Source organism: Monodelphis domestica, chromosome 4, assembly GCF_027887165.1.
Source record: "Monodelphis domestica isolate mMonDom1 chromosome 4, mMonDom1.pri, whole genome shotgun sequence".
NCBI classification, from domain to species: Eukaryota; Metazoa; Chordata; class Mammalia; order Didelphimorphia; family Didelphidae; genus Monodelphis; species Monodelphis domestica.
This window is the reverse complement of record NC_077230.1, coordinates 383270627-383295032: the sequence shown is the minus strand read 5'-3', so window position 1 is coordinate 383295032 and position 24406 is coordinate 383270627. Positions and strand designations below refer to the sequence as shown.

General features: G+C 42.6%; 1 protein-coding gene across 2 annotated transcripts in view; it reads right to left on the bottom strand.

The window, feature by feature from the left end:
• The window catches only part of MYOM3 (myomesin 3), an 87386-nt gene that overhangs the window by 4523 nt on the left and 58457 nt on the right, over nt 1–24406 (bottom strand). For both annotated transcript variants that reach the window (XM_016422088.2, XM_056795569.1), the window contains 13 exons: nt 22968–23077; nt 19403–19447; nt 18986–19122; nt 18256–18400; nt 16509–16568; nt 15177–15244; nt 12789–12899; nt 12051–12138; nt 11296–11334; nt 3809–3917; nt 2788–2951; nt 1842–1878; nt 560–582 (listed from right to left, as the gene is read on the bottom strand). In XM_016422088.2, coding sequence (XP_016277574.2) covers nt 560–582; nt 1842–1878; nt 2788–2951; nt 3809–3917; nt 11296–11334; nt 12051–12138; nt 12789–12899; nt 15177–15244; nt 16509–16568; nt 18256–18400; nt 18986–19122; nt 19403–19447; nt 22968–23077 — 1136 coding nt within the window. The remainder of the gene's footprint in view (nt 1–559; nt 583–1841; nt 1879–2787; nt 2952–3808; nt 3918–11295; nt 11335–12050; nt 12139–12788; nt 12900–15176; nt 15245–16508; nt 16569–18255; nt 18401–18985; nt 19123–19402; nt 19448–22967; nt 23078–24406) is intronic.

The following is a 24406-nucleotide window of genomic DNA, read 5'->3' as shown; positions in this document are numbered from 1 at the left end:
GTGCATAAACTACAAATAACCAAGCTCTGATTGGGGGCCTGAGGGACTTTCCTGTGAGTAAGGTCCATGGGCTTTGTGATCACTATATGAGGTGTTTAGAGGCTTAGTAGAAAGAGAATTGGACATAAAGTCAGGAAGACTAGCCTCAGACACTTAGTAGCTGTATGACCTTGGGCAAGTCATTTAACTTCTGGCTACCTTAGTTTCCTCAACTATAAAATGGGGATAATAAGAGCACTTGCTCAGCACAGGACCTGGAATAGCAGATGCCTATTAAATGTTTCTTCTCTTGCCTTTTTAGGGTTTTCTTCCAGATTCTCAGTTATAGTTTGAATAATTGAGCTTTGGGGACATATGAATTAACAATGATGGAATGATCACAGTTTGACCATCTCCCTCAGTTTCTTCAGTGGAATGATTTGTCACCTCCAGGTAGCTCACTGGAAGAATAAGGAATGACAGGGGAGATGATATGGCCAGCCCTGGGGGCATTTTCTCCCTTGGGGGTGTTTGCCTCTAGTACAAGAATGGGAAGGAATGTCAAAGTCCATGGACTTACTCTTCTCTATGATTGCAGCCTGCCTGAAAAACAGAAATGGGGGAAAAGGGAGTGAGTTTCCATTCATTAAGTCAACTATCCTGCAATCATATCTAAAAGCCCCAGCAATAACAATGACAATAAAAGCTCAGTTCTCCAGACTTCTTTGCAGTTTGCAGAGAGATTTACTCAGCAAAGGGAAGGGGATATCTCTGGTCCAAGCTTGGTTAGGGAACATATGGATCTGGTCATGTTCTTCTGCCCCCAAACCTTCAGTGGCTCCCCATTACCAAATGAGTCAAGTTCATACTCCTTTGACTGGACACAAACTAGCACTACCCTACTATGAAAGGAAGCATGGAATAATGAATGGATCACTGTCTGTGGACTCAGGAAGACTTGGGTTCAAACCCATCTCAGACACTGTATAACCCAGGCTAAATCACTTCACCCATCAGTTTCCTCATCTGTTAAGAAGAGAGAGTTGAACAGATTGTCCAGTAAAGTCCTTTTCTAGATAGAAGATATGATACTACCTTTCTTATAAGCCTTCTCTTTTATTACTCCCCTCCACATACTTAGTGCTCCAACCAAACTGGAAAATGAGGGCTCCTTCTCCTGCCCTCCCCATATATGCCTTGAATTCTCCCACCTCTAGATCTTTGCTCCTGCTCTTCAGATGCCAGAATAGCCTCTATATCCTCTTTGCTTATTGAATTCCTATAAATCTCCCCCTTAAAAACAACCTCCAACAACTCTTACCTTCTGTCTTAGAATTGATACAAATATTGGTTCCAGGGCAGAAGAGTGGTAATGGTTAGGCATTTTGGGTTAAGTGACTTGTCCAGAGCCACAAAGCTAAGAAGTGTCTGAGGCCATATTTGAACCCAGGACCTCCCGACTCCAGATCTGGCACACTAGCCACTAAACCACTTAGCTGCCCCATACCAATCCTTTAAAGCCCAGCTCAAATGGAACCTCTTCCAGGAGGCCTTCCTTGACCTCACTGGTAATGGCCTTTCTCCTTGACCTTCAGAGGGAACTTTCTTTTATTCTCTTTAATGTATTTGTGATATGATGTTTGTATTATGGTTTTCTCTGATTGTGTTATTTGTTTGTTAGACTCTGAATTTCATGACAGGTACCCAATCTTATTTAAACATTAAACAAAGAAACATTGTGTTTCTTTGCCTACCCCCCTCCCCCAGTCCAATAATATTGAACTTGGCACACAGTAGGTGCCTTAGAAATGTTTGTTGAATGACTAGAAGAATCAATGAATGAAATGTCAGTAGAAACTTACTTCAGTCTCTGATGTTCAGCCAGTGCATCATCAAAAGCTGTAGAAGGAAAAGATAGGTGAGAGGGTGGGTGCCTCATTTAATCTGATCATCCAATTTAGAGCCTTCAATAAAAACATTTTACTACCAATTAATACAAGGTAATAATGTTAGCTAACTTTTTAATAATGCATTTTAAAACTGACAAGATACTTTTAATGTATTCTCTTTAAAAATGTCTTAATGCGTTGAGGCATTAGAAGGTGAAGTACCGTAGATGAGCCTGGAGTTGGGAAGATTTGAGTTCCTCTCTTGCCTCAGACACTTATGAGCTGTGTGATATTCAACCTCTCTCAGCCTCAGTTTTCTCATCTATAAAATGGGGATCATAATAGCACCAACTCCCAGGCTGGCTGTGAGGATCTAATGAGATAATATTTGTAAAATGCTTTGCAAACCTTCAAGTGCTCTGTACATGCTGGTTATTATTGCTCTGGATCCTTGACTTCCTTGATTTATGTCTTCCTTTTATCTTAAAGGGATGTCTTGGGCAGGAGAACGCTTTAAGCGATGGCCACAATAATGTCCAAAGGAGTAACATCAAAAGACTTCTGAATCTTGATCTCTCTGCAGTCCCAGCTTCAGAGGACTCATGGTGGACAAAGCATGGTACCCATCACTTGGCAGAGAGGTGGTGGGTTCTAGGTGTGGAGTGAAGCATGCCTTGCTTGGCATGGTGAATGTGGCCATTTAATGCATCTCTTTGTTATAAAGGCAGGTTTTATTGGGGGTGGCAGTGGGAATGGGGAGTGACAGCAACGATAACACTTGTTTAGAAGAATAAAGACCAGATGAGCAAGATGGGAAGAGGTGAAAAGGAGGACATGGGGATCCAGAGAAGACCAGAGGCTTTTCTGAATACATTTTTGGACAGACCAATGAACAGACAGACAGATAAGTTCTGCTCACCTTGACCTGACAAGTCAGCTGTCAGTTTACGAATGTCTTTTCCAGTTGAGATTTCTAGGGTGTATTTGCCCTTGTCAGAGTCTTTGGGGTCTAGAATATGGAGCCAGATTTCATCCAAAGTACTGCCTGACTTTAGCCGATCTCCGCTTTCCAGTCGCTTTTCTCTGAAAACAAAGGGTTAACGTGATTTGTCCGATTGGGGATGGTTGGATATGTCAGTATGGGCTTTATAAGACTAGCTCCTCCCATTCTCCCTTCATTTCCTCCCTAATATTGCTAGGTGAATTATCAGATTGTCTGGCTTTCTTGCTAAATAGAGGGTGATGGTGGTGGTGGGAGTCATCCATGTAGGAGAGAGGGCACTAGACTTGGAAGCAGAAAGACCCGAGTTCAAAATTACTAGTTGTAAATTCCTAGACAAGTCTTATTCATTTTTAAACCCTTACCTTTTATTTTAGAATCTATACTAAGTATCGGTTCCAAGGCAGAAGAATGGTAAGGGCTAGGCAATTGGGATTGGCTGACTTGCCCAGGTTCACCCAGCCAGGAAGTATCTAAACCAAATTTGAACCCAGGACTTCTCATCTCCAGACCCGGATCTCCTTTCACTGAGCCATGTAGCTATCCCTAGACAAGTCTCTTAACCTCTCTAGGGCCTCAGTTTTCCCTTCTGTTAATGAAAGGGTTGGACTCATATCCCTTTGAATCTAATATCCTATGATCAATAAGTTCCTCTCCATACATTCCTGGCTAGGACCTCTGAAGCAATGCTATGAAGCAAGAGAACAACTTCCTTTCCCAGGTTCCTACTTTTCCTGGGTTCTAACTCTGGCTATATCTGGACCCTCAGAAACCAATGTCACAGACTCCATTCCAAACCAAGAAAAACGTTTATAGAATTCCCTTTTCTCTCCATCTTGTCTTCTTTCTCTTTTGCTACCAGAGAGTTAAAGCTGGAGGGGATGTTAATGGTTAATCATCTATACCAAAGACCCTGTTTTACAGAGGAGGGAGGACATACTTGTGGTACCAGGAGGTCTTCATGTAGTCCACATCAAAGAACTTCACCTTGCTGAAGATCCGAATGCCTTCTTCAGTGCCCTGGATTTTCAGTGGGGTGGCCAAAAGGGCTGATGGGGAAAAGACAGTTAGTTTTCTACAAGTTGTTTTCACTGATACACTTAAAAAAAAAAAAGGTTGTCTTCTCTGTACTTTTTTTTTTAACAACTTTCTAGTTTCCTTCAGTATCCCTCTTCCTATCCATATAAGACAACTATTACAAATATCAAACAGTATTTTTTGAGATGAGAAAAAGAAGAAAAAATTAATATAAATTATAGATACATAAAAAGGCTGAAAATATGGGCAAAATGTTCATTTGTGGACCTCCCACTTCTGCCCAGGGGTTGGCAGGCAGCAGGGGTATGCTGGGGCCAGATTAGACTGGCTTGAAAAAGTTGATTTTTAGATTTTAATTGTGATCACTTAAACTTTAGAAATCAGCCAATCAGTGCTTGATTTCTTATTTTGATTGACTGTCTAGATTTATGAAAGTGATGGAGAAAATGTAAAGAATTCAGATTAAGCTTTAAAATGTGCCCACCTTTTTTGGAAAGTCAGGTTTTAAACATTTATCAGAATATCCTGTAAAGAGGTATCTCCTCATATCTCTTTTTCAAGCAATGCTGGTTCTGTATAATTTTGCACTTCCCTTTCCTTTTCTCTTCTCTTCTTTCCTTTCCTTTTTTTTTATGTTTTTAGTGGTTGTCCATTTATAGTGCTAGACCATTTTGCATACTGTTTTCTACTCTATGCTTACTTTGCATCAGTATAGATCTCATTCTTCTCTACATTCAATCATATTCAGTATTTTCTATAGCATATTAATATTCTTTCATATTCATGTAATGTAATTTGTTTAGCCATTTCCTAGATGATGATTATCTACTTTGTTTGCAATTTACTTTACCTCTGCTATTAAATATTCTGATATATACAAGGGTTTTCTTCTTAACAATTATCTCCATGGGGGTATAAGCCAGTAATGGAATCTCTGGGTCAAAAGATATGGATATTTTAGTAATTTTATTTGAATAAATTCAAAATGACTTTCCAAAATAGTTATATTGATTCAGTATAATGGCTAGATAGCTTCACCAATAATGCATTAGGGTGTATCTTCCCACTCTAGTGGTAGTCTCTCGGTGACCGAGAATGACTATTGTCTTTGTGCATTATCATCTATTGATGTACCCTCATGTAGCTTTGGAGTCCAAAGGCTGAGGCGCACAGTTTGTGGCACATGGGGCCTGGGATGCCAGTTGTTACAGGAGGTGCGGTTGTGGCCTGGTGTCGGCGTTCACACGCAGAGGCAAGACGTCGACGTCGCTCATCTTCAAAGGTGGTGGCGGCCTTGTTAATGTGGGTTCGCCAGCTGCTTCTGTCAGAGGCAGCGAGTTCTAGTTGCTTTGGTGTAATGCCAGCCCACTTCAAGTTGGACTTTAGCTGATCCTTGAATCTTTTCTTCGGCCGGCCTTGTTTCCTGAGTCCAGCTGACAGTTCACCATAGAATACCTGTCTTGGTATTCGCTGTGGGTCCATGCGGATGACGTGTCCAGACCATCGTAGCTGGATTTGGAGGACCAGGACTTCGATGCTGATGGAGTTGGCTCTGTCGAGGACTTCCTGGTTGGTGATTCGGTCCTGCCATCGGATCCTCATGATTGACCGGAGGAGTTGGTAGAATTGCTCCAACTGTTTCATGTGCTTCTGGTACAGTGTCCATGTCTCACAACCGTACAGGAGCGAGCTGAGGACCACTGCGTTGTACACTTTGAGCTTCGTCGCAGTGCTTATACCGCCATGTTGGAGGACTTTGGAACGCAGCCGCCCGAGTGCCTGGCTGGCCTTTTGGATCCTGGCATTGATCTCGTGGTCTAGGGACCCGTCGTTGGCGATGGTGCTGCCCAGGTACTTGAAAGTGTTGATGTTAGAAAGCTGTGTGCCGTCGATTGTAATGCACGGCTGGTTCGTTGGCCTCCCTGGTGCAGGTTGGAACAGCACCTCTGTTTTGCTGAGGCTGATAGTCAGGCCAAACAGTTTTGTTGCTGTAGAGAACCTGTCCACAATGGTTTGGAGATGATTTTCTTGGTGGGCCATGAGAGCACAGTCACCTGCAAAGAGAGCTTCCAGGATGAGTCTCTCTGTTGTCTTTGTTTTTGCAGTCAGGTGGCGAAGGTCGAATAGTGAGCCATCCAGATGGTATTTGATGTAGACGCCCAGGTCTAAATCCATCACAGCATGTCATAATACTTGGGTGAAGTATAGGTTGAATAGTACCGGAGTGAGGACACAGCCTTGTTTCACGCCATTGGAGATGTTGAAGTGATCGGAAGTCTCTCCACCAGATAGGACTTCCCCTGTCATGTCGACATAAGAGCTGGATCAGTTTGATGAATTTTGCTGGGCAACCGAGCTTGCTAAGGATCACCCACAATGCATGCCTGTTCACTGTGCCGAATGCCTTTGTCAGGTCTATGAAGACAATGTGGAGACTCAGGTTCTGCTCAAGGCATTTTTCCTGCATTTGCCTCACCATGAAGACCATGTCGATGGTGCTGCGATCTGGTCGGAAACCACATTGTGACTCAGGCAGGTTCTGCTCTGAAACAGATGGTAGGAGTCTGTTGAGTATAACACGGGCGAGGATCTTTCCAGCAATGGAGAGTAGTGAGATGCCTCTGTAGTTGTCACAGGCTGCTTGTGTGCCTTTGTTCTTGTATAGAGCTACGATGGAGGCATCTCTGAGTTCTGGGGGCATGTCTTCCTCTTCCCATATGCTGGTCAGCACTATGTGGAATGCCTGGAGTGCCTTTCCATTTAAGGCCTTGTACACCTCGGTTGGGATCCCGTCTTTACCGGGTGCCTTGCCTGCACTCCTTTGTTTAATGGCTTTTTGGACTTCCTCTATTGAAGGAGGGACGTCAAGTTGTTCAATGGTGCGGTTTTGGGGGATCTGGTCAAGGGAGCTTTGGTCAACTGAAGAGGGTCGGTTGAGAAGCTGACTGAAATGTTCTTTCCCCCTGTTGCTGATGCCTTTTTTATCTTTTATGAGAGTGTCACCGTCAGAGGATAGCAAGGGAGTGGTGGTGGGTTTTAATGGCCCATAGACAGTCTTGAGGGCACTGAAAAATCGTTTGTAGTTTTTCGTATCAGCAAAGTGCTGGATTTCTTCTCCCTTTTTTTCCCCACCATCGGTCTTGCATCTTCCTGATCTCACACTGTGCCGTGGGGTGGAGAGACTTGAATCTGTCCTTTTTAGGAGCAGAGTTTGGGTTATTTTGTCATTCCATAAAGGCTTTGTTCTTTTTGCTCAATAGGTCTTCAATAGCAGTGTTGTTCTCGTAGAACCAGTCCTGGTGGTTGCGTTGTTTGGGGCCTAGGACTGCCTTTGATGTTTCCTTCACTGCGTCTTTGAACTGGTTCCATTGCTCTGTTGAGCTTCCAGTGAGTGGTCCCTTGGCAGACAGCTTGTCATCCAGGCAGGACTGCAATGTTTGCAAATAAGATGGATCTCTAAGATGACTCATGTTGTAAAATGTGTGAACTGTCTGGGCGCATTTTGGATGGCGAGGCGCAATGCGCATTTGAAGAGTCGCTCTAACCAATCGGTGGTCTGTCCAGCATTCAGCTCCTCTCATGGCTCTGGTGATCTGTACATCCTGGATATATTGCTGGTGTACAATAATGTAGTCAATGAGATGCCACTGTTTTGATCATGGGTGCATCTATATTGTTTTATATTTGTTTGCCATTCTGAACACAGTGTTCGTGATGGTGAGTTCGAACTCTGAGCATTTGCTGAGTAGCAGAAGGCCGTTGTTGTTCATTTTGCCCACGCTGTGTTTGCCAAGCACTCCTTTCCATCTTTCATGGTCCTGGCCAACGTGGGCGTTGAAGTCTCCCAGTAGTATCAGCTTGTCATTTGTGGGCACTGAGTGCAGGACGGCACTCAGGTCAGAGTAGAACTGCTCGATGGTCTCCTCTGTGCTGGTCAGTGTAGGGGCATATGCGCTGATGATTGTGGCATACCGGTCTTTGCTGAGAGGCAAATGGATCTTCATTAGCCTCTCGCTGATGCCCACAGGCAAGTCTGGCAGCTGTTTGAGCAAACTGGTCTTGGTGGCCAGGCCAACACCGTGGATTCTGTCTTCATTTGATGCTCTACCTTTCCAGAAGAAGGTGTATCCAGTGGTGGGTTCGCTGAGTGATCCCTCTTCTGGTAAGCTTGTTTTGCTTAAGGCTGAGATGTCGATGTTATATTGAGCCAGTTCTTTACTGATTAGAGCTGTTCTTCTCTCAGGTCTTGGGGTATTCTCTCTGTCAAGTAATGTCCTGATGTTCCATGCTCCTAGTAGGAGTTTCTTTGTGTTTTGTTTCTTTTGGTTTCGACCACTTAAAGGGATGACCCACCAGCCGCGGTGTGCTGACCAGGTGTTTGTAGGGCAGACAACATTTGGGACACCTTTTCTAGTCCCCTCCCTTGATTAGGGTGAGCAGTGCTGTCCTAGAGAGGGCTGCTCAGACACCCAGGATGCTGCCGAATGTCCCTGCTGCCCACAGGGCCGAGCGACCACTGGTCCGTGGGCCACCTACGTGCAGGATCATGACTACAACTGCCAGTGGTCACCTCCACCTGTTGAGTTGCCATTCCCCCATCGCCGCAGGTCTTGAAGAGGGTGGCCGGGGTTAGGATAGATGAGTGTGCACAAAGACACTTGTGCGTGAAGGAGATTTAAGTGGAAGAGTCGATGCACAGAGACAGTCCCACTCTCGCGGCGTTGGAAGCCTGGGTCCAGTGGCCCGAAAAGTCGTTACATCTGGAGACTTCCTCAGCTGCATTGGATGGCCGTGTTGTCTTTTGTGCTCCAACATGCCCTAAGCACTCCACAGTGCTTTGCTGCGTCGCCATCTCTGCCGTTGAACCTTCTTATTGGTTTCTTCTGTCTGTTCAGCTGAAGCAGTCTTCACATGCTGGATGAGCAAAGCCCTGGTTCACTAGGGGTCGACGACCCGATGGCTACCCTCACAAGGTTTGGCCGGCCTGTCAAAGCCGTTTCCCGGGGTGTGGCCACTGCTGCATGCTAGCAGCTACTGGGAGCCACAAGTGAGAGCTGGGTGTCAGGTGAGGGTCAGAGGCTGGAGAGCTGCCCTAGGAGGGCACGACAAGCCCTCCATACCAGAGATACTACCCCTCCCTGAGCACCCCATACACCCCATATTCCCACAACCCCTACAATATTGACTATTCTCAAACCTTGTCATTTTCTCCAATTTGTAGGGGGTGAGGTGAAACTTCAGGGTTGTTTTGACTTGAATTTTCTTATGGTGACTGATTTGGAGCATTTTTCATATGACTATTAGTAGTCAAAGGCTCTGAGATTTAAAGCTAGAAGAGAAGTTAGAGGATATCTAGTCTAATTCCTTCATTTTACAGATGAGGAAACTGAGGATTAACAAAGAAGAAGTACCTTTAGATCATGTCTTATTGAAGGAACTGGGTGATCTTGGGCTAAATTAGAAGAATCCTGGTAGTTGTTTTCTTATTTGAAGAAGTAACATGAATGAGGATTAAATTTGTTAAATTAAATTTGTTAAGTTAAAATTGAAGGTGGGAAAAAGACACATTGGCTTGAAGTTAGGAAAATAAGTTAGTTGAAAGTCCAATTTACTACCTTGGGATGTAGTGATTTCCTTGTCATTAGAGATCTTTCAGCAGAGACTGAAGGATAATTTGCTGGGTGTATTATAGGGGGATTCCTTTTTTGGATATAGGTCAAACCCAGGGGTACACTGGCCAATGTTTACCAACTGACTCTCCAAAAAAATGTAAGCATGACATAACATTAAGCTTAATTTGCATTGCTAACTTTTTTTTTTGGCATTTTCTTAAGTTTAGAAATCAACAAAACCATAATCAAGCCCTGCTACCAAGCCTTTGCTGATTTCTGCAGTGTAAATGCCCACACTGAAAATTTAATCATGGGATTTCTGACAAGTAGAACCTGACATTAACCCACCCTTGACAGAACAGACAGGCACTGAGGCTTCCTTCCCACTCCCAAATTTGGTGATTCTGTAATCCTAACTTGTATCTGAATACCGGCTCGGGCTCTGCTGCCTGTACGATGTCATTGGCAACTCACTGAGCTTTTCTTTTTTTTCTTAAATTCTTACCTTCCATCTTGGAATCAGTACTGTGTATTATCAAGTGACTTGCTCAGGGTCACACAACTGGGAAGTATCTGAGGTCAAGATTAGAATCCAGGACCTCCCGTCTCTAGGCCTGGTTCACCTAGCTGCCCCTAAACCTTGATTCCTATATCAGAATATGGTTGGACTATATGGGCTCTAAGGTCCTTTCCAGCCCTAAATCCTAGAAAGCTCTGTTCTGATATACTGCCTACATACTGGGGAGTATACATATAATTACAGATGTGTAAGAATTATTATAGTAACTTTTATTTAATTATAATATAACTAATATTATACATAATATTTATTATTTATATTTTCTATATATTATTTATATAATTATTTGATATTAAAATCAATATAATATTAATATATAATATAATCATTATATTATTAACTAATTAAATGAAAATGGAAATATATATAAATATTTATTCATAAAATTATATATAAATAAATGTATAATATATAACCCAATATAACAAAACACATATAAATACATTTATAATATACAAATATATACAAATAAAAATAATAACTATTATTATAATAAAGTTATATATATATAGTTTTGAGCAGCTAAGATAGAATACCAGGTCTGGAGTCAGTAACACAATTTCAAATCTGTCCCCAGACACTCTTAGCTGTGTGACCCTGGGCAAGTCATTTAAGCTTGTTGGCCTCAGTTTCCTCATCTGTAAAATGAGCTGGAGAAGGAAATAGCAAACCACTTCAGTATATTTGCCAAGAAAACCCTAAACGGGGCCATGAAGAATCATACATGACTGAAACAACTGAACAATAAATTTTGCAAAGCTTGTATGTTATCTTCATTTGAGCTTCAGAATAATCCTGTGATGTAGATGTTGTTATTATTCCCATTTTACAGATGAAGAGTCACATATCAGGGTCACAGGTTGGAGACAGGATTTGAACACAGGTCTTCCTGACTTAAGTTGAGCTTGTTATTCACTCTATTTCCTGGCTGCCCCTAAGTGGTTAGCCTAGTGTGTAAGCCACAGACTCAGGGATATTCATAGCCAGTCTGGGGCATTACAGTGATAAATCCATGCTCACCCAAAGGACTGTTTCATGAGGGTGTCATCTAAGATGGTTGGATAAATCAGGGCTGAGCTTAGTCTGCCCTTTGGATTTGGAAACTTAACTCCCACAAGCAGTGGGCAGACAGTTGGAATTCCCCACAAGCACCATCACTTCCCAGCAGAGATGGTAGAGGAGATGGGATTTACTCACCGCTGATCCTGCAGAGTTCATTGAGAATGGCATCATACGCTGCACAGGAAAGAGACAGAGAGGTCACTTCTCTAGACGGCTCTCGTGGGGAGAAGGCATTGTGAGAAAATGACTTCTTAATCATAGAGCACAGCAGGGATAGGAGTACTTCAAGTATCAGGAAACTGCGATTTGGGAGCTGAACCAGGAACAAGGGTGAGGTGACCAAGTTTTGTCCCTGGGTACCAGCATCCTTGGGGATGGGAAGCTCTGGGCATTGTGCCACACCTGAGCGACATTCCCAGCATCCTTTTCAGTTACGTCCTCATTTTATGTAAGGATGCTTGGGAGATAAATCTGGCTGAGACCCACACTGTGGGGCTCTTTCTTTGGAGCTGGTGCTTTTGGTAAAGTGCTACAGGTGTGAGTCTCTGGCTCTCTTTGCTCTGCTCATTTGACTGAAAGAATCCATTTTCTTTCCCCCTCTCTTTTGATTATTATTAAGATCTTACATATTTTAAATACTAGGAGTATTTATTCATTTTTACTCCTACAGCACACACCTCTTGCTGCTCTGTGCTTTGGCAGGGAAAGACTTTGGCCAGGATGGGGGAAGGAAGAGGCAGCCCCAGCAAGGAGAAAAGGGCAGCTGGGAATAGAGACAAACCATCTCCTTCATGGTTTAGCCAGGGGGTCCACTTTAGCTATTAGATTTGCTGTGCATGCCACGTACCCCTGGAGACCCCCTCCCTCGAGCTAGACTCTGAGGTGCCTACCTTCACCTGTGAGATCCAGCACGGTGTCGTCTTCCCCTCTGTCGTCCGAAATCACAGCCTTGTATGTGCCCTCGTCTTTTTTGGACATCTGGTGGGAGAACATGTCCAAGAGAGAAGAAAACAGAAGCCTGGCATTCAAGGCTGCTGATGAGATGGGAACCCACCACTATCCAGGCAAATCAGGCAATGCATATCCCCTGTCTGTAGATTTGAGATGCCCTGACACTTCTGCCACCTTCTCCCCATCTCTACCAGTAGGCATCCTCCAAGGCTCAGGCCAATGACAACTCCACTATTGATCTCAATATTAAGATTGGGATGGGGACTGGACCCATCACTTCATTCACATGGGGCACCCCCAAGGTGAGGAAACTCCTTCCCATTAGCTTTCTAGCTGAGTGCCTGCTGGATTCAGTGCCTACTACATGCTGGGTGATATGCTGGGCATAAAGACAGAAAAGAAACAATTCCTCCCCCCAAAGTTTTTGTTGTTTCACTAGGATGTGTGACGTGTTCATGGATACACACAGAGTACCACAAAGCGGTTTCCAAAGGGAACCTTTTAAAAACTTCCTTAGTCTAAGACAGAAGAGCAACAAGAGGTCAGAAATGAAATTAAGTGACTTGCCCAAGGTCACACAGCTAGGAAATGTCTAAGACCAAATTCAAACTCAAGTCCTCCTGACGCCAGACCTGGCACTTTATCCACTGTGCTACTTAAGTGCCCGCCATATTTACCTCTGAAATCACTAGAAGGCCATCTCCTGTCTGGGCATCATATTGGCCCTTTGGATTCTCCTTCTTCTGGAAGAACCATTGAAATCGGGACTCCTTCTTGGTGTTTGTTACCTGGGGAATGAGGGAGAGCCCAGAGGAGGTAAGTGAAGGCATTCCTTTAAGGAAGCTCTGTCTTCTTTTGTTTTATAGGGGAAACTCCATGAGCCAGAGTTGTTCGCTGTCCTTGATTTTTAGGAACAGAGTGAAATCGTGAGCCAGTGTTTCTTTGTTGGAAGGGCTTGTCCTGCCATTAACACACCCCACTCTGTGCTGCCCTCTTCTGTGGCCAGGCAGTCCTGTAAAGCTCCTTTGGGGGCAGACCCCCTCCTATCTCTTGGTCCTCCAAGTGCCTCGTACATGTTTTTCAAAGGCTAGATCTCCCCCGTGTCCCAGGCTAGAAGAGCAGAAGAAGCTGGGAGGACAGGCCTGTACTTGATCCTAATAAAAATTTTTGGTTTGTCATATCAGGAATTTAGTCAAAAGAAACTTCTAATCAGCAGCTCTTAATGTTTTCCTCTCCTTACCTTTGGCAGGCTGGACCCCTTTCCACGACTATGTTTCTGTTTCTGTTTTTGAACAATTTTTTATGTAGATGGTGAAGTTTTATTTTATTTTTTACCGATTACCCATAATAACAAATTTCCACATAAGTTTTCCTAAGTTATATGATTGAACTTGTCTCCTCCCCCTCTTCTTTTCCCCCTCTGGGTGTTGGCAGACAATTCGGACTGGATTATACATGTATTATCATGCATGTTCTTGAAATTCTCAATGGAAGGAAGTGCTAAATTTCAGTCAGAGGCCGTGAAAGTCAAGATACAATTTTTCCAAGTTCCCTGAACCCCTGAAATCTATCCAGGGGCTCACTGAGGGTCTATGGACCTCAGGTTAAGAACATCAAGGCAGTTTCCTCCCTCCTGAGAGCTGACATCTCTATGGTGGTTTAAGGTTTTGCAAAAAGCTTTTTGTACGCTACCTCATTGACCCCCTCCTAACAACCTTGTGAGGTAGGTACTAGAGATAGGGAATGGCCCCGTGGTTTTATTAATATTGGTATTTGAGGAAACTCCCATTACAAGTATTATTATTCCCATTTTTATAGATAGGGGAAAGTAGGGAAACTGAGGTTCAAAGAACTTGTAACTTGTTCCTTCTTTCCTCTTGGGAAAGGGTCCCCGAGACAGGATTCTCTGCCTCTCTAACCCCATCATCTTGGGGTCTGTTATGCCTCATTGCATTTTGGGGAAGTCCTCCTTTAGGTCATACCCCAGTTTATCCTAGGGGTACATATCTACCTCATCACATTCAGGGAAATCTCACTCACTATGGAAACTGTATCCGTTTACCTTTGAAAAAATCTTCCCCAACCTCTCCCCCAAGTTCCTTACATTGGTCACTTCCTCTTACATGCTCAAGAATCCCCTCTGCCTCATGCTGGGATCTCTCCTCTTCTATTGGCTCAAGGGAGGAGCCCCTTGTTCTCTCTTAGAACTTTCCAGGATCCTGTCTCCCCCCATCATTCCCTTTGGAGTACTCGCCCCAATTATTTTGGCTTTAATAACTCCATCATCCCTTAAAGAACCTCTCTTTTGTCAACTTCCCCTGACCCTAATCTATGTCCCTCACTATAATTTCAAGGCTCCTCACTTTCCTCATCCTATAACTTGCCACTAGGTCTTAGGGGGACTTTCTTCCATCCCAAGGTCACCCTCAGATATGCTCCTCCCTCCTGGGGATCTATTCATTACTCCCCTCCTAGAAGATGGAAGGACCAGTCCTTAAGGAGTCGCACATGGATTCCCTTTTCCCCTCCCCTGACCAGTCACGGCACCCAGAAAGCCAGTAACATCTGTTTTCAGAGTTGTAGGTTCAGCCAGGTCTCTTTGGACTATTTGCCAAACTGCCAAACAGTATGGACTGGAGCAAGTAGACTCTTGTTCTCAGAAGAACTAGCCTTCCTAATTAAGAGAAGGCAAAAAGGTCCACTGGGTTTGGAAGGGAAAATCTTTGTCTCTCACCCAAAAGGCAGAGATGGAAGGAACTGTTAGACCCAGGGGAAGTTGACAAAGATTCTTTAAGGGATGATGGGATTATTAAAGCTAGGCTAATTGGGGTGAGTACTCCAAAGGGAATGATGTGGGGCTGGAAGACAGGATCCTGGGAAGTTCTAAGAGAGGACAAGGAGCTCCTCCCTTGAGCCAATAGAAGAGGAGAGATGCCAGCATGAGACAGAGGGGATTCTTGAGCATGTAAGAGCAAGTGGCCAATGTAAGGGACTTAGGGTGGGAGGAGGAGGGGAAGATTCTTTCAAAGGTAAAGGGCTATGGGGGAAAGGAATGCCATACTTGCCTTGCAAGTCAGATGCACTTCACATTCTTCAGTGACCTTCCACTGTAAAGGCTCCACGAAATGGGGACCTGCCAATGCAAACATACCCACCCACCCATGTCCATTAGAGCTAGAGAAGGGCTCTGTCTCCCTGACATCAACGAGCTCTTGTTGGCCTCTGTGCTTTCAGGGCCCACATATCTTCATCTTCAAGTTAACCTTTTGCTTTGTTGAGGGCCACTGGGTTGTGGGACACAGAGGATTAGTGGCCACACATAAGGAAAAATGTAATTTAATGGATTTGCAATAGATTATGAATAGAGCTAGATTGAACTGAACTCTCACAGGCCTGATAACACAAATTTTTCACCAACTACTGTCATCACCACCACCATCATTATCATCATCATTATCACCACCACCATCACCCCACCACCACCATCACCATCACCATCACCACCACCATCATCTTCATTGTCATTATCACCACCACCACCACCATTACGTCATCATTATCACCATTACCATTACCCCCCATCATCACCACCACCATCATCATCATCACCACTACCACTATTAACACCATTACCACCATGGCTTCTCCAAGACTCAACTCAAATGCTATTTTTTCAGGGCTTCCAGGGCTAGTGCTCTCCCTTCTAAGGTTACCTTGAATATATCTTATTTACATTTATTTATGTTCATTTTGCCTCCCTCTAAATTCCTAGGGCAAGGACTGATTTTGCTTTTTCTCTGTATCTCTAGAACTTGGCATAGTACCTAGCCCATATTAAATATTTAATAAATACTTATTGATTTGTTATGATTATTAATGGTATCAAAGAGAAGAATGGAATAATAATTTTATTGATGATATATATGATAGATCTGGAAGAGACCTCAGAGACTATCTCTAGTTGATTTTACAGATGGGTTTGAGGTGGGATCTCAGAGGCCATCTAGGTCAACTTCTTTATTTTACAGATAAGGAAACTGAGGCACTGAGATTCATTTGCACAAGGGTACAAAACTAGTAGGCATCAGAGATGGCATTTGAATCCAAGTGTTCTGACTTTGGAATAATAATAACAACATAGGTCATCTTTTCCCACATAATATTCCATAGAACCCTAGTAGTCTACAGGATGTAAAATTTAGGTTCCAGTGATATTTTACCTCTAAAATATTAAATGTTAATCATGTATTTCAACAGACAAATGACCTCCAATTTCTTCAGTGTGGATATTCCCTTCAAAGATCCAGATATCAGCCAATTCTGAGACTCATTAGATGGTTTTCAAGTTACTGGGTATAAAAATTCCCAACCCTCTAGAGTCAGCCTGACACACTTACCCTGTTTTCTCTTCCAATCTCTCCTTTTAGCAGCTGAGGCCCTCAGAAGTTTGTCAAAACCTGCAAAGACCCAGGTGGAGGGGAACACCATTAGCTAAGCTGAGAGTTGCCCAGTGGAGGACCTCATCAAGGACATAAATACAAGATAACATTATTACAACCAGTATTCTAAATTGTAAGACTGACTATAAGCTCCTTGAGGATAGAACTCTTTAATTTTGCCTTTGTAGGCTCAAAGCCCAACACAGTATCTGGCATGGAGTATATAATTATATTATGTGTGATAATTATATGTGTAAGCATATATTAAGGGCTTATTGATTGGGACTGAACTGAATTCCAGCTCTGGGTATGGATTTTGCTGGAAGGAAGGCTGGGCAATCACTGGAATTTTCCTTTTTGGGAAAAATCAGCTTAAAGGCTGAGAAGGTGTAGAAGGGAGAAGGGTAGATCTTAACCTTTTCCAGGGTGATAGGATGCGAGGGGTACTTATAGACTGAATGCAGAGATATGCATTTTAAGTTTTTTTAATTTTTCTACCTTGATCTAACACCTTGAGAAACCACTCCACAGTCATGAACATAGGAAGGTATTTCTTCCTGGGGTATATATTTGCTTTATCTAGACAACTCTAGAGGTGGACCAGAGTCATAATGTAGCTAGCATTTACATAGTGCTTTAAGGTTTGCAAAGCACCTTGTCAATGCCCTATTTTATCCTTATAATCAGTCCTGGGAATTAGGCACTATTATTGTCCCCATTTATAAATGAGTCAGGGAGAGATTAAGTGACTTGACCAGAGTCACAAACTTGTGAGAGTCTGAGCTAGGATTTGAACACAGATCTTTCTGAATCTAGGACCAGAGCTCTGTCCACTACACCACCCAGCTTCCTCTGTTCATTGAGTGCACTGGAATTTCTCTTCTGTTAACTAAAACCCCCTCACTCTCCAATTTACTCTTATTTTGCCTTTCAGAAGGCCTTAGTTGATCACTCTCCCCACCTAAATTTCCTGATATTTATCTGGTATATGTTTTCTATGTGTTTATTGGGGTACAATTCATCTCTTTCCATAGAATATGAACACGGTGAGAACAAGAACTATCCCACTTTTGTCTTTTCTCCCTAGCACAGTGCCAGGCACATGGGGGGGGGGGCTCCTAATAGTTTCTCATTGATTGATTGCTTATCAACTAATGCATTAAAATTGACAGATAATAAATATACTCAGCTATTCACTTATTGGTAAATATATAGCTAGGAGTGAAAACCTTAGTTCTCAGCCAACACTGGTTCTCAGAAACACTTTGGTTATTACTCATCACGTCAGTGATCAACTGGTGCCTTAGAGGGCTGTGGGAAGCTGGGGAACTCAGTTTTGCCTCCTTCATAATTTTGCCTGGACAGCCTTGCTCTGAGAGGGGGTGCAGTAAAGGAATGAGATGCCTTAGGGGAAGGAGAAGGAAAGAGGGAACCATCAGTGGAAAGTTGGCCTAGGTGAAGTAGAAGAGGCCACAAGGGAACCACACAGGATGTCTGGGAGGTGAGACTTGGGACAGGGGTTGTAGAAGAGGGAGGGAGGTAAGCACCTCTAATAGTTATTAAAAATAACAAATAGTTGTATTAGTAATATATTAAATAACTAATTGTTATAAATAAAATTGTCGGCATTTCTTCTATTTCTTGTTGGCCATGAGCTATCCCTGTAAAAAGTCCACTAGCAAGGTGTGTATCTGCATTTACTTACTATCATCAACTAGGGCCAGGGTGATCTGGTTCTTAGCTTTTCCATCCTGGAGCTGAGCTGTGTATGTTCCCATGTCTTCATCAGAGAAGTTTTGAATAATCAGTTCCACAAGTCCCTTTTCTCTGTCAAAATTGATTTTGTGTGTCTGGGGAAAACAGAGAGGAAAAATGACTGCAAGGGAAGTCCTGGTTCTGCCACTTGCTGTGTGACTCTGGGCAAGACACCTTTCACCTTTATAAGCTTCAGTTTCTTTATTTTTTTTTAAACAGAGGGATTAAACTAGATAGTGGTTTCCCCCTTTCCCCCTTTCTAATCCAGCTTCTGGCAAGTCCAGTTCAACAAATGTTTATTATGTGCTTGCTACATGCAGGGCACTGTCCTAGGTGCTGATAACACAAATACAAAAACAATACAGTCCCTGTCCTCAGTGGCTTATAGTCTACTTAATATACACTGAATTGCTTAACATTTATTCCAGAATAAAAACATTGCATGATAATTATCAGAAATATAGATGTATACACACATATCAATGTTTTCCCTTCTCCTCCACTCCCATGAACCAAAACAAAAAACCCACCCAGGTCTCTGGATTCCTATCTGCTATTCCACACCATCTCTGTGCTAATTTCTGTTAGTGATATTGCCCAGGGAAGAAAGGGAATTAGGGAGGGAGAGTGGGTTAGGGGAGAGGGGAACCTGTGTTTAGGAGTTCTCAGCACACACTTACTGGAGAACTGATGAGCTCTTTGTCATTGAAGATTAAATGCAGCTCAGCTGCAGGAGATAATTTTTCAACCTCCAGCCACAGACGAACCTCACCATGGTCAAGAATATCAATGTTCCAGCCAGATATCAGCTTAATTACTAGGAAACAGAAGGGAAGGACATGTCCAGTTGGCTCTTCCATCCCTTCCCATTCTCCTTCTTCTATTTCTCCTGTCTTATTACTTTGATACCACCTTTGAGCTCATTCTTTGCATTTCAATAATTTAAAATAGTCTTGGGAGTCTTTTCTAAGTTTAAGAGTCCTGAGTTCCAGAACAGGGATCTCAGCTTCACAATGAGGTCAGTGATATCTTTGCCCAGGACATTTTCTCTGGGTCCTGTACTGGATAGTTCTCCATTAGGGGCTCCATATACTCACCTGGGTTTTTGATCTCATGGCTCAGTTTCTTCAGTTTGTCCAGTTCTAGAGCAGGGAAGAGCAAAGAGGAAATCAAAATGAAGTCACAAGTCAATAGACTGAACACCATCCCACATGGGATGATGATCCCCCTAGGCCTCATGTAGGAAGGGCATGATTTTCTTTTGTCTGTCAAATGCCTTCATATCCATAATAAAGTCTCTCTGGACTCCACTCCTGATTCTCTGGACTTCTTCCACCATCCTCCTGTCATGGGTACCTTTTCTTCTCCATAACTTCTTCACCCCCCCACTCCCTTTCAGTTTCCTTTTATATTTCCCCCCATTAGAATATAAGTTCCTTGAGGATAGGGGCTATCTTTCTTTTTTTATTGAAATTATGTTTCCAGCTCTTAGCTCAGGGTCTGGTAAGCATGTAGTAAATGTTTGCTGATTTGATTTAATGGAGAGTATTGGATTTGGTGTCGGAAGAACTAGATCCAAATCCAATTTCTGATACTTGCAACCTGGGTGATTCCAAGCAAGTCATTTGATTTCTTGGAGCCTCTGTTTTCTCATCTGTAAGATAATATGATTGGATGAGATGGCCTTTAAGGTACTTTGTAGTTAGTTCTGCAATTCTGTGCTCTCATTTAAGCCTCATAGAACCTCAGACTTGAAAGGAACATCAGAGGCCATTTGGATCTACTGATAACTGAACAAAAATCCCCTCTATTACCCATCATTCAAGTGGTTAATTGCCTTTTCTTGAACACCTCTAGTAGTGAAGGGGCTCCCAAGAAAATAGGGAGAAGACTCACCTGAAGAAACCTATTCCACCTTTGAATAGCTGGCAGCCTAAATATTTACAATTTCTATGATCTCTGCTTCTGCAATCTAGGACCAAGCAGAATAAATCGAATCCCTCTTCAATGTGATGACTCTTTAGGTACTTGAAGGCAATGATCCTGGCCTTTGTTGCCTCTCCTCCTCTACCCCTCCCTGTCAAGTCTTATTCTCTCCATGCCAACAATTACCAGTTCATTCAATGGATCTTTTTGTGATGATCTTTTGGCCAGCCCTTCATCATCCTGGTTGTCCTCTTCTGGATACTCAGTGGCTTATCTATGTCCTTCAAAAAATGTGGTACCCAGAACTAGACATGGTACATTCTAGGTATATTCTGATCACACCGCATTAGAACTGGACTGATTTCTAGTCCCAGACATTAAGTCTCAATTAATGGAGAGTATTGGAGCCTCTGTTTTCTCATCTGTAAGATAATATGATTGGATGAGATGGTCTCTAAGGTGCTATCTAGTTAGTTCTTCAGTGCTGTGCTTTCACACAGCCTTGAGTGGCTTTGACTTTCTGGGCTACAATAAGTCATACTGTAGGTTCATACTAATTGAGCTTGACTTTCACTAAATGTTTGGTCATCTAAGTGTCATAATGTGGTCCTGGAGTCAAGAAAAGTTCAAATTTGGCTTCAGATACTTATTAGCTGTTTAACCCAAGGCAAATCACATCCTTTGTCTGCCTCAGTTTCCTCACCTGTAAAATATTGATAATAATAGCATCTACCTTGAAAAGTTGTTATGTAAATGTTAACTCTTATTAATATAGATCTTTTTCAGATGGATTGCTATACCTGTCCCAGGGGGAAAATGTAGGATTTTTCATTGATGCATATTAAATTTCATCTGATTGGATCTGGCACAATGTTCTAGTTTCTTGAGATGTTTTTGGATGCAGATTCTGTCATCCAGTGTGTCTGCAATACCTTCTACCTTAAAGTCATTTGCAACATAGATAAGAATACTAGCTATGTCTTTATCCAAGTCATTGATACAAGTTCTAAATAGTGAAGGTCAATATTAGATCCCTGGGGGTACTTTTCTAAAGACCTAAAAAATTGACACTGATCCATTAATGACTACTCTTTGAGTAGGGCCATTCAACCATTTGTGAATACACCTAACACTAACTCCTATTTTCATATTCCCATTTCTATAACAGCCTAAATATCCCTGTATTTTCAACAGAAATAGTATGAGATAGTTTGTTAAGTATTTTGCTAAAAATCTAGGTAAACTATATCCATAGCAATCACCCAATCTACAAGCCTGGTTATCCTATCAAAAAAAAAAAAGACATGAAATTAGTCTGGTAGGAATGGTTCTTAATTAAGTCCTTAGTCCTAAGCCTTAAGGCTTAGTCATCACTATTCCCTTTCAATATGTTCACTATCCATACCTTTAATAAAAGATACAACTAAGCTGTAACTAGGGTGGAGTGGCTGGGTTTTTGCCCAGGGTTGCTGAAATTTATAGAGTACTGACATCCTATCTCAGGGCACATTTTTTTCCTCTAATGAACGAACCTCTTTATCTTTCCCTTTTTTATATCATCATCGGTGCCTAGTCCTTTAAGTCATGTAGAAATATGATGGTGTTCTAGGATACACAATCTCTATCCTAATACCCATTTCCCTTTTCCCTTGAACTCCTGTCTGCTTTGTGCCTTCCTCTAGTCTCAAATACATAGTTTTGCCTTTAGTCATACAATCCAAACCTTTTCAGGAATCCTTATAAGAGTCCAGAAAAAGAGTCAGGTAAAAAAATCATTGTATTGCATCCTCTTCCTGGCCTTGGTACTGACTTTCTTCGGACTTCTAAACCATGCCTTTACTATTGCTAGCTCATTAGGAAAATTTCTGCAGTGTTTGAGACCCGCTTCTCTCATTGAGGAGTTCCTCCTGGAGTCTCCATTTTGTGGTGGGGTTAGGGCTGGGCTGTCTTCATTCTTCTCCTGGTCCTAATTCTGATTTTCTCTGGACTTCAGAACCACACCCTGTGCTCCATACTTCCATCTTTCTCTTCCTCCTCCCCTTTCTTTTCAGCTCATGCTTATGTAGTAGACTGTAACCTCCTTGAGAGCAGGGACTGTCTTTCCTTTTTACTTGTATTTGAATTCCCACACATAGTAAGAGCTTCATAAAAATGTCATTTCATTTGTTTTCATTATGCCATTTTACAAATGAGGAAACTGAGGCTTAGAGTGGTGAATTGGTTTGCCCAGCATCACACAGTGTATTAGGGGCAAAATTATAACTCAAAGCCATGTCTTTTGACTCCCAGATTGACTATAATAGCTAGAGAAAGGAGCAGATTAAGGGATATGTGAGTTTTCTAGACTGATAGTTAATTTCTCCCTTATAGAATCACAGAATATTAGAGCAGGAAGAAATCTTGATGGTCTTTGAGTTCAACTTTCTCATTCTACAGACAGTGAAGTGAAGTGATTTGCCAAAGGTCACGTGCCTGGGATTGCTGACTTGAAGAATTGGACTTAAAGCATTTGTTAAACATCTACTGTGTGCCAGACTCCGTGCCAAGTATTGAGAATATAAAGAAAAGCCTAAGATGATCCCTGCTTTCAACAAGCTAATGGGGGAGAGAATATATAAACAATTAGGTACAAACAAGCTACAGACACGATAAGTTGGAGATAATCAATAGGGGAAAGGAAGCATCAAGCTTCAGCGCCAGCATCCTTTCCACTGCCCCACATTGCCATGGGCTTACCTTCTTCAGTCAGAGTATGGCTTGCTGAAATGTCTTCATCTGCATCTGTGACCGTCACTGAATAGATTCCCAGGTCCTCTTTGCTTGGTTCTTTCAGGATAAGCTTAGATCTTTCAGGATAAGGGAAGGAGATAGGAGATTATTTTGGTAATTTCTGCTTTGTAGTACAATTTGAGATCTGCTACTGCTAGACCACATTCCTTCACATTAGACCCTTAGATACCCAGAAGACCATCTCCCTGGGTTTTCAAACGCATCCCACTCCTCCTCATCTGGATCTCAAAGCATTTTAGCTGGCCCCATTAATGTCCCTGAGCAGTCCTGCCCCACAGAGCCATGAAGACATTGGGGTATAGGGAAAAGTGTGCTGACTTTGGAGTCAGAAGACTTAGGTTCAATCCTTGGCTTAAAAAAAAAAAGAACTTGCTTTCGGTCCTAGTAACAACTCTAGGACAGAAGGGCAAGGGATAGGCTTAGGGTTAAGTGACTTGCCCAGGGTCACACAGCTAAGAAGTGTCTGAGGCCACATTTGAACCCAGGTTTTCCCAACTCCAGGTCCAGCTGCTCCCAATTCTTGGTTTTTCAACTTATCTAGTGATTTCTAGCAAATTCCTAAAAAAAAAAAAGGCATCAATGTGCACTGGCAGATCAAAGTCCTTTATTGTGAATGCCCCTCCTGAAATCATCACTTGGGTTATAGATGGAAATATTGCAACAAGGGCTTTTTGGAAGCCAGACCACCCACCTTTGTTGTTAATTATTAATAACAGGGAAATTAAAATACTGTTTTGGGGGTAGCTAGTTGGCTCAATGGAGAAAACTCCAGGTCTGGAGTTAGGAGGATCTGGGTTCAAATCTGGCCTCAGACACTTCCTAGATGAGTGACCCTGGGCAAGTCACTTAACCCCAGTTGCCTAGCTCTTACCACTCTTCTGCCTGGGAACTGATACTTAGTATTAATTCTAAGATATAAGGTAAGAGTTTTTTTTAAAAAAAATAATGTTTTGGTGGGAATGTGAAGCCTCAATAGAAGAGGAAAATATTAGCATTAAAAAAAAAAAAACCCTTATCCTCAATCTTAGAATCAATAGATTGATTCCAAGGTGGAAGAGTGGTAAGGGCTAGGCAGTTGGGGTTAAGTGACTTTTCCAGGGTCACACAGCTAGGAAATACCTGAGGTCAGATTTGAACCCAGAACCTCTCTTCTCTATGTCTGGAGCTATATCCACTGAGCTACCTAGCTACTCCAAGGCAGCATTCTTAAAGGACAGATGGTACCTTGGAATGCCCTGAAGATCATTCTGGGCAAGCAGCCACACACTGTAGGATAGTGGGTGACTGATGCTCTAGCCCTACAAAGCTGACCAAGATGTGGGCTCATCCAGGATTTGCTAGGGAACTATCTAGGAAACTGTGCAGACCTTGACATTAGGGATATT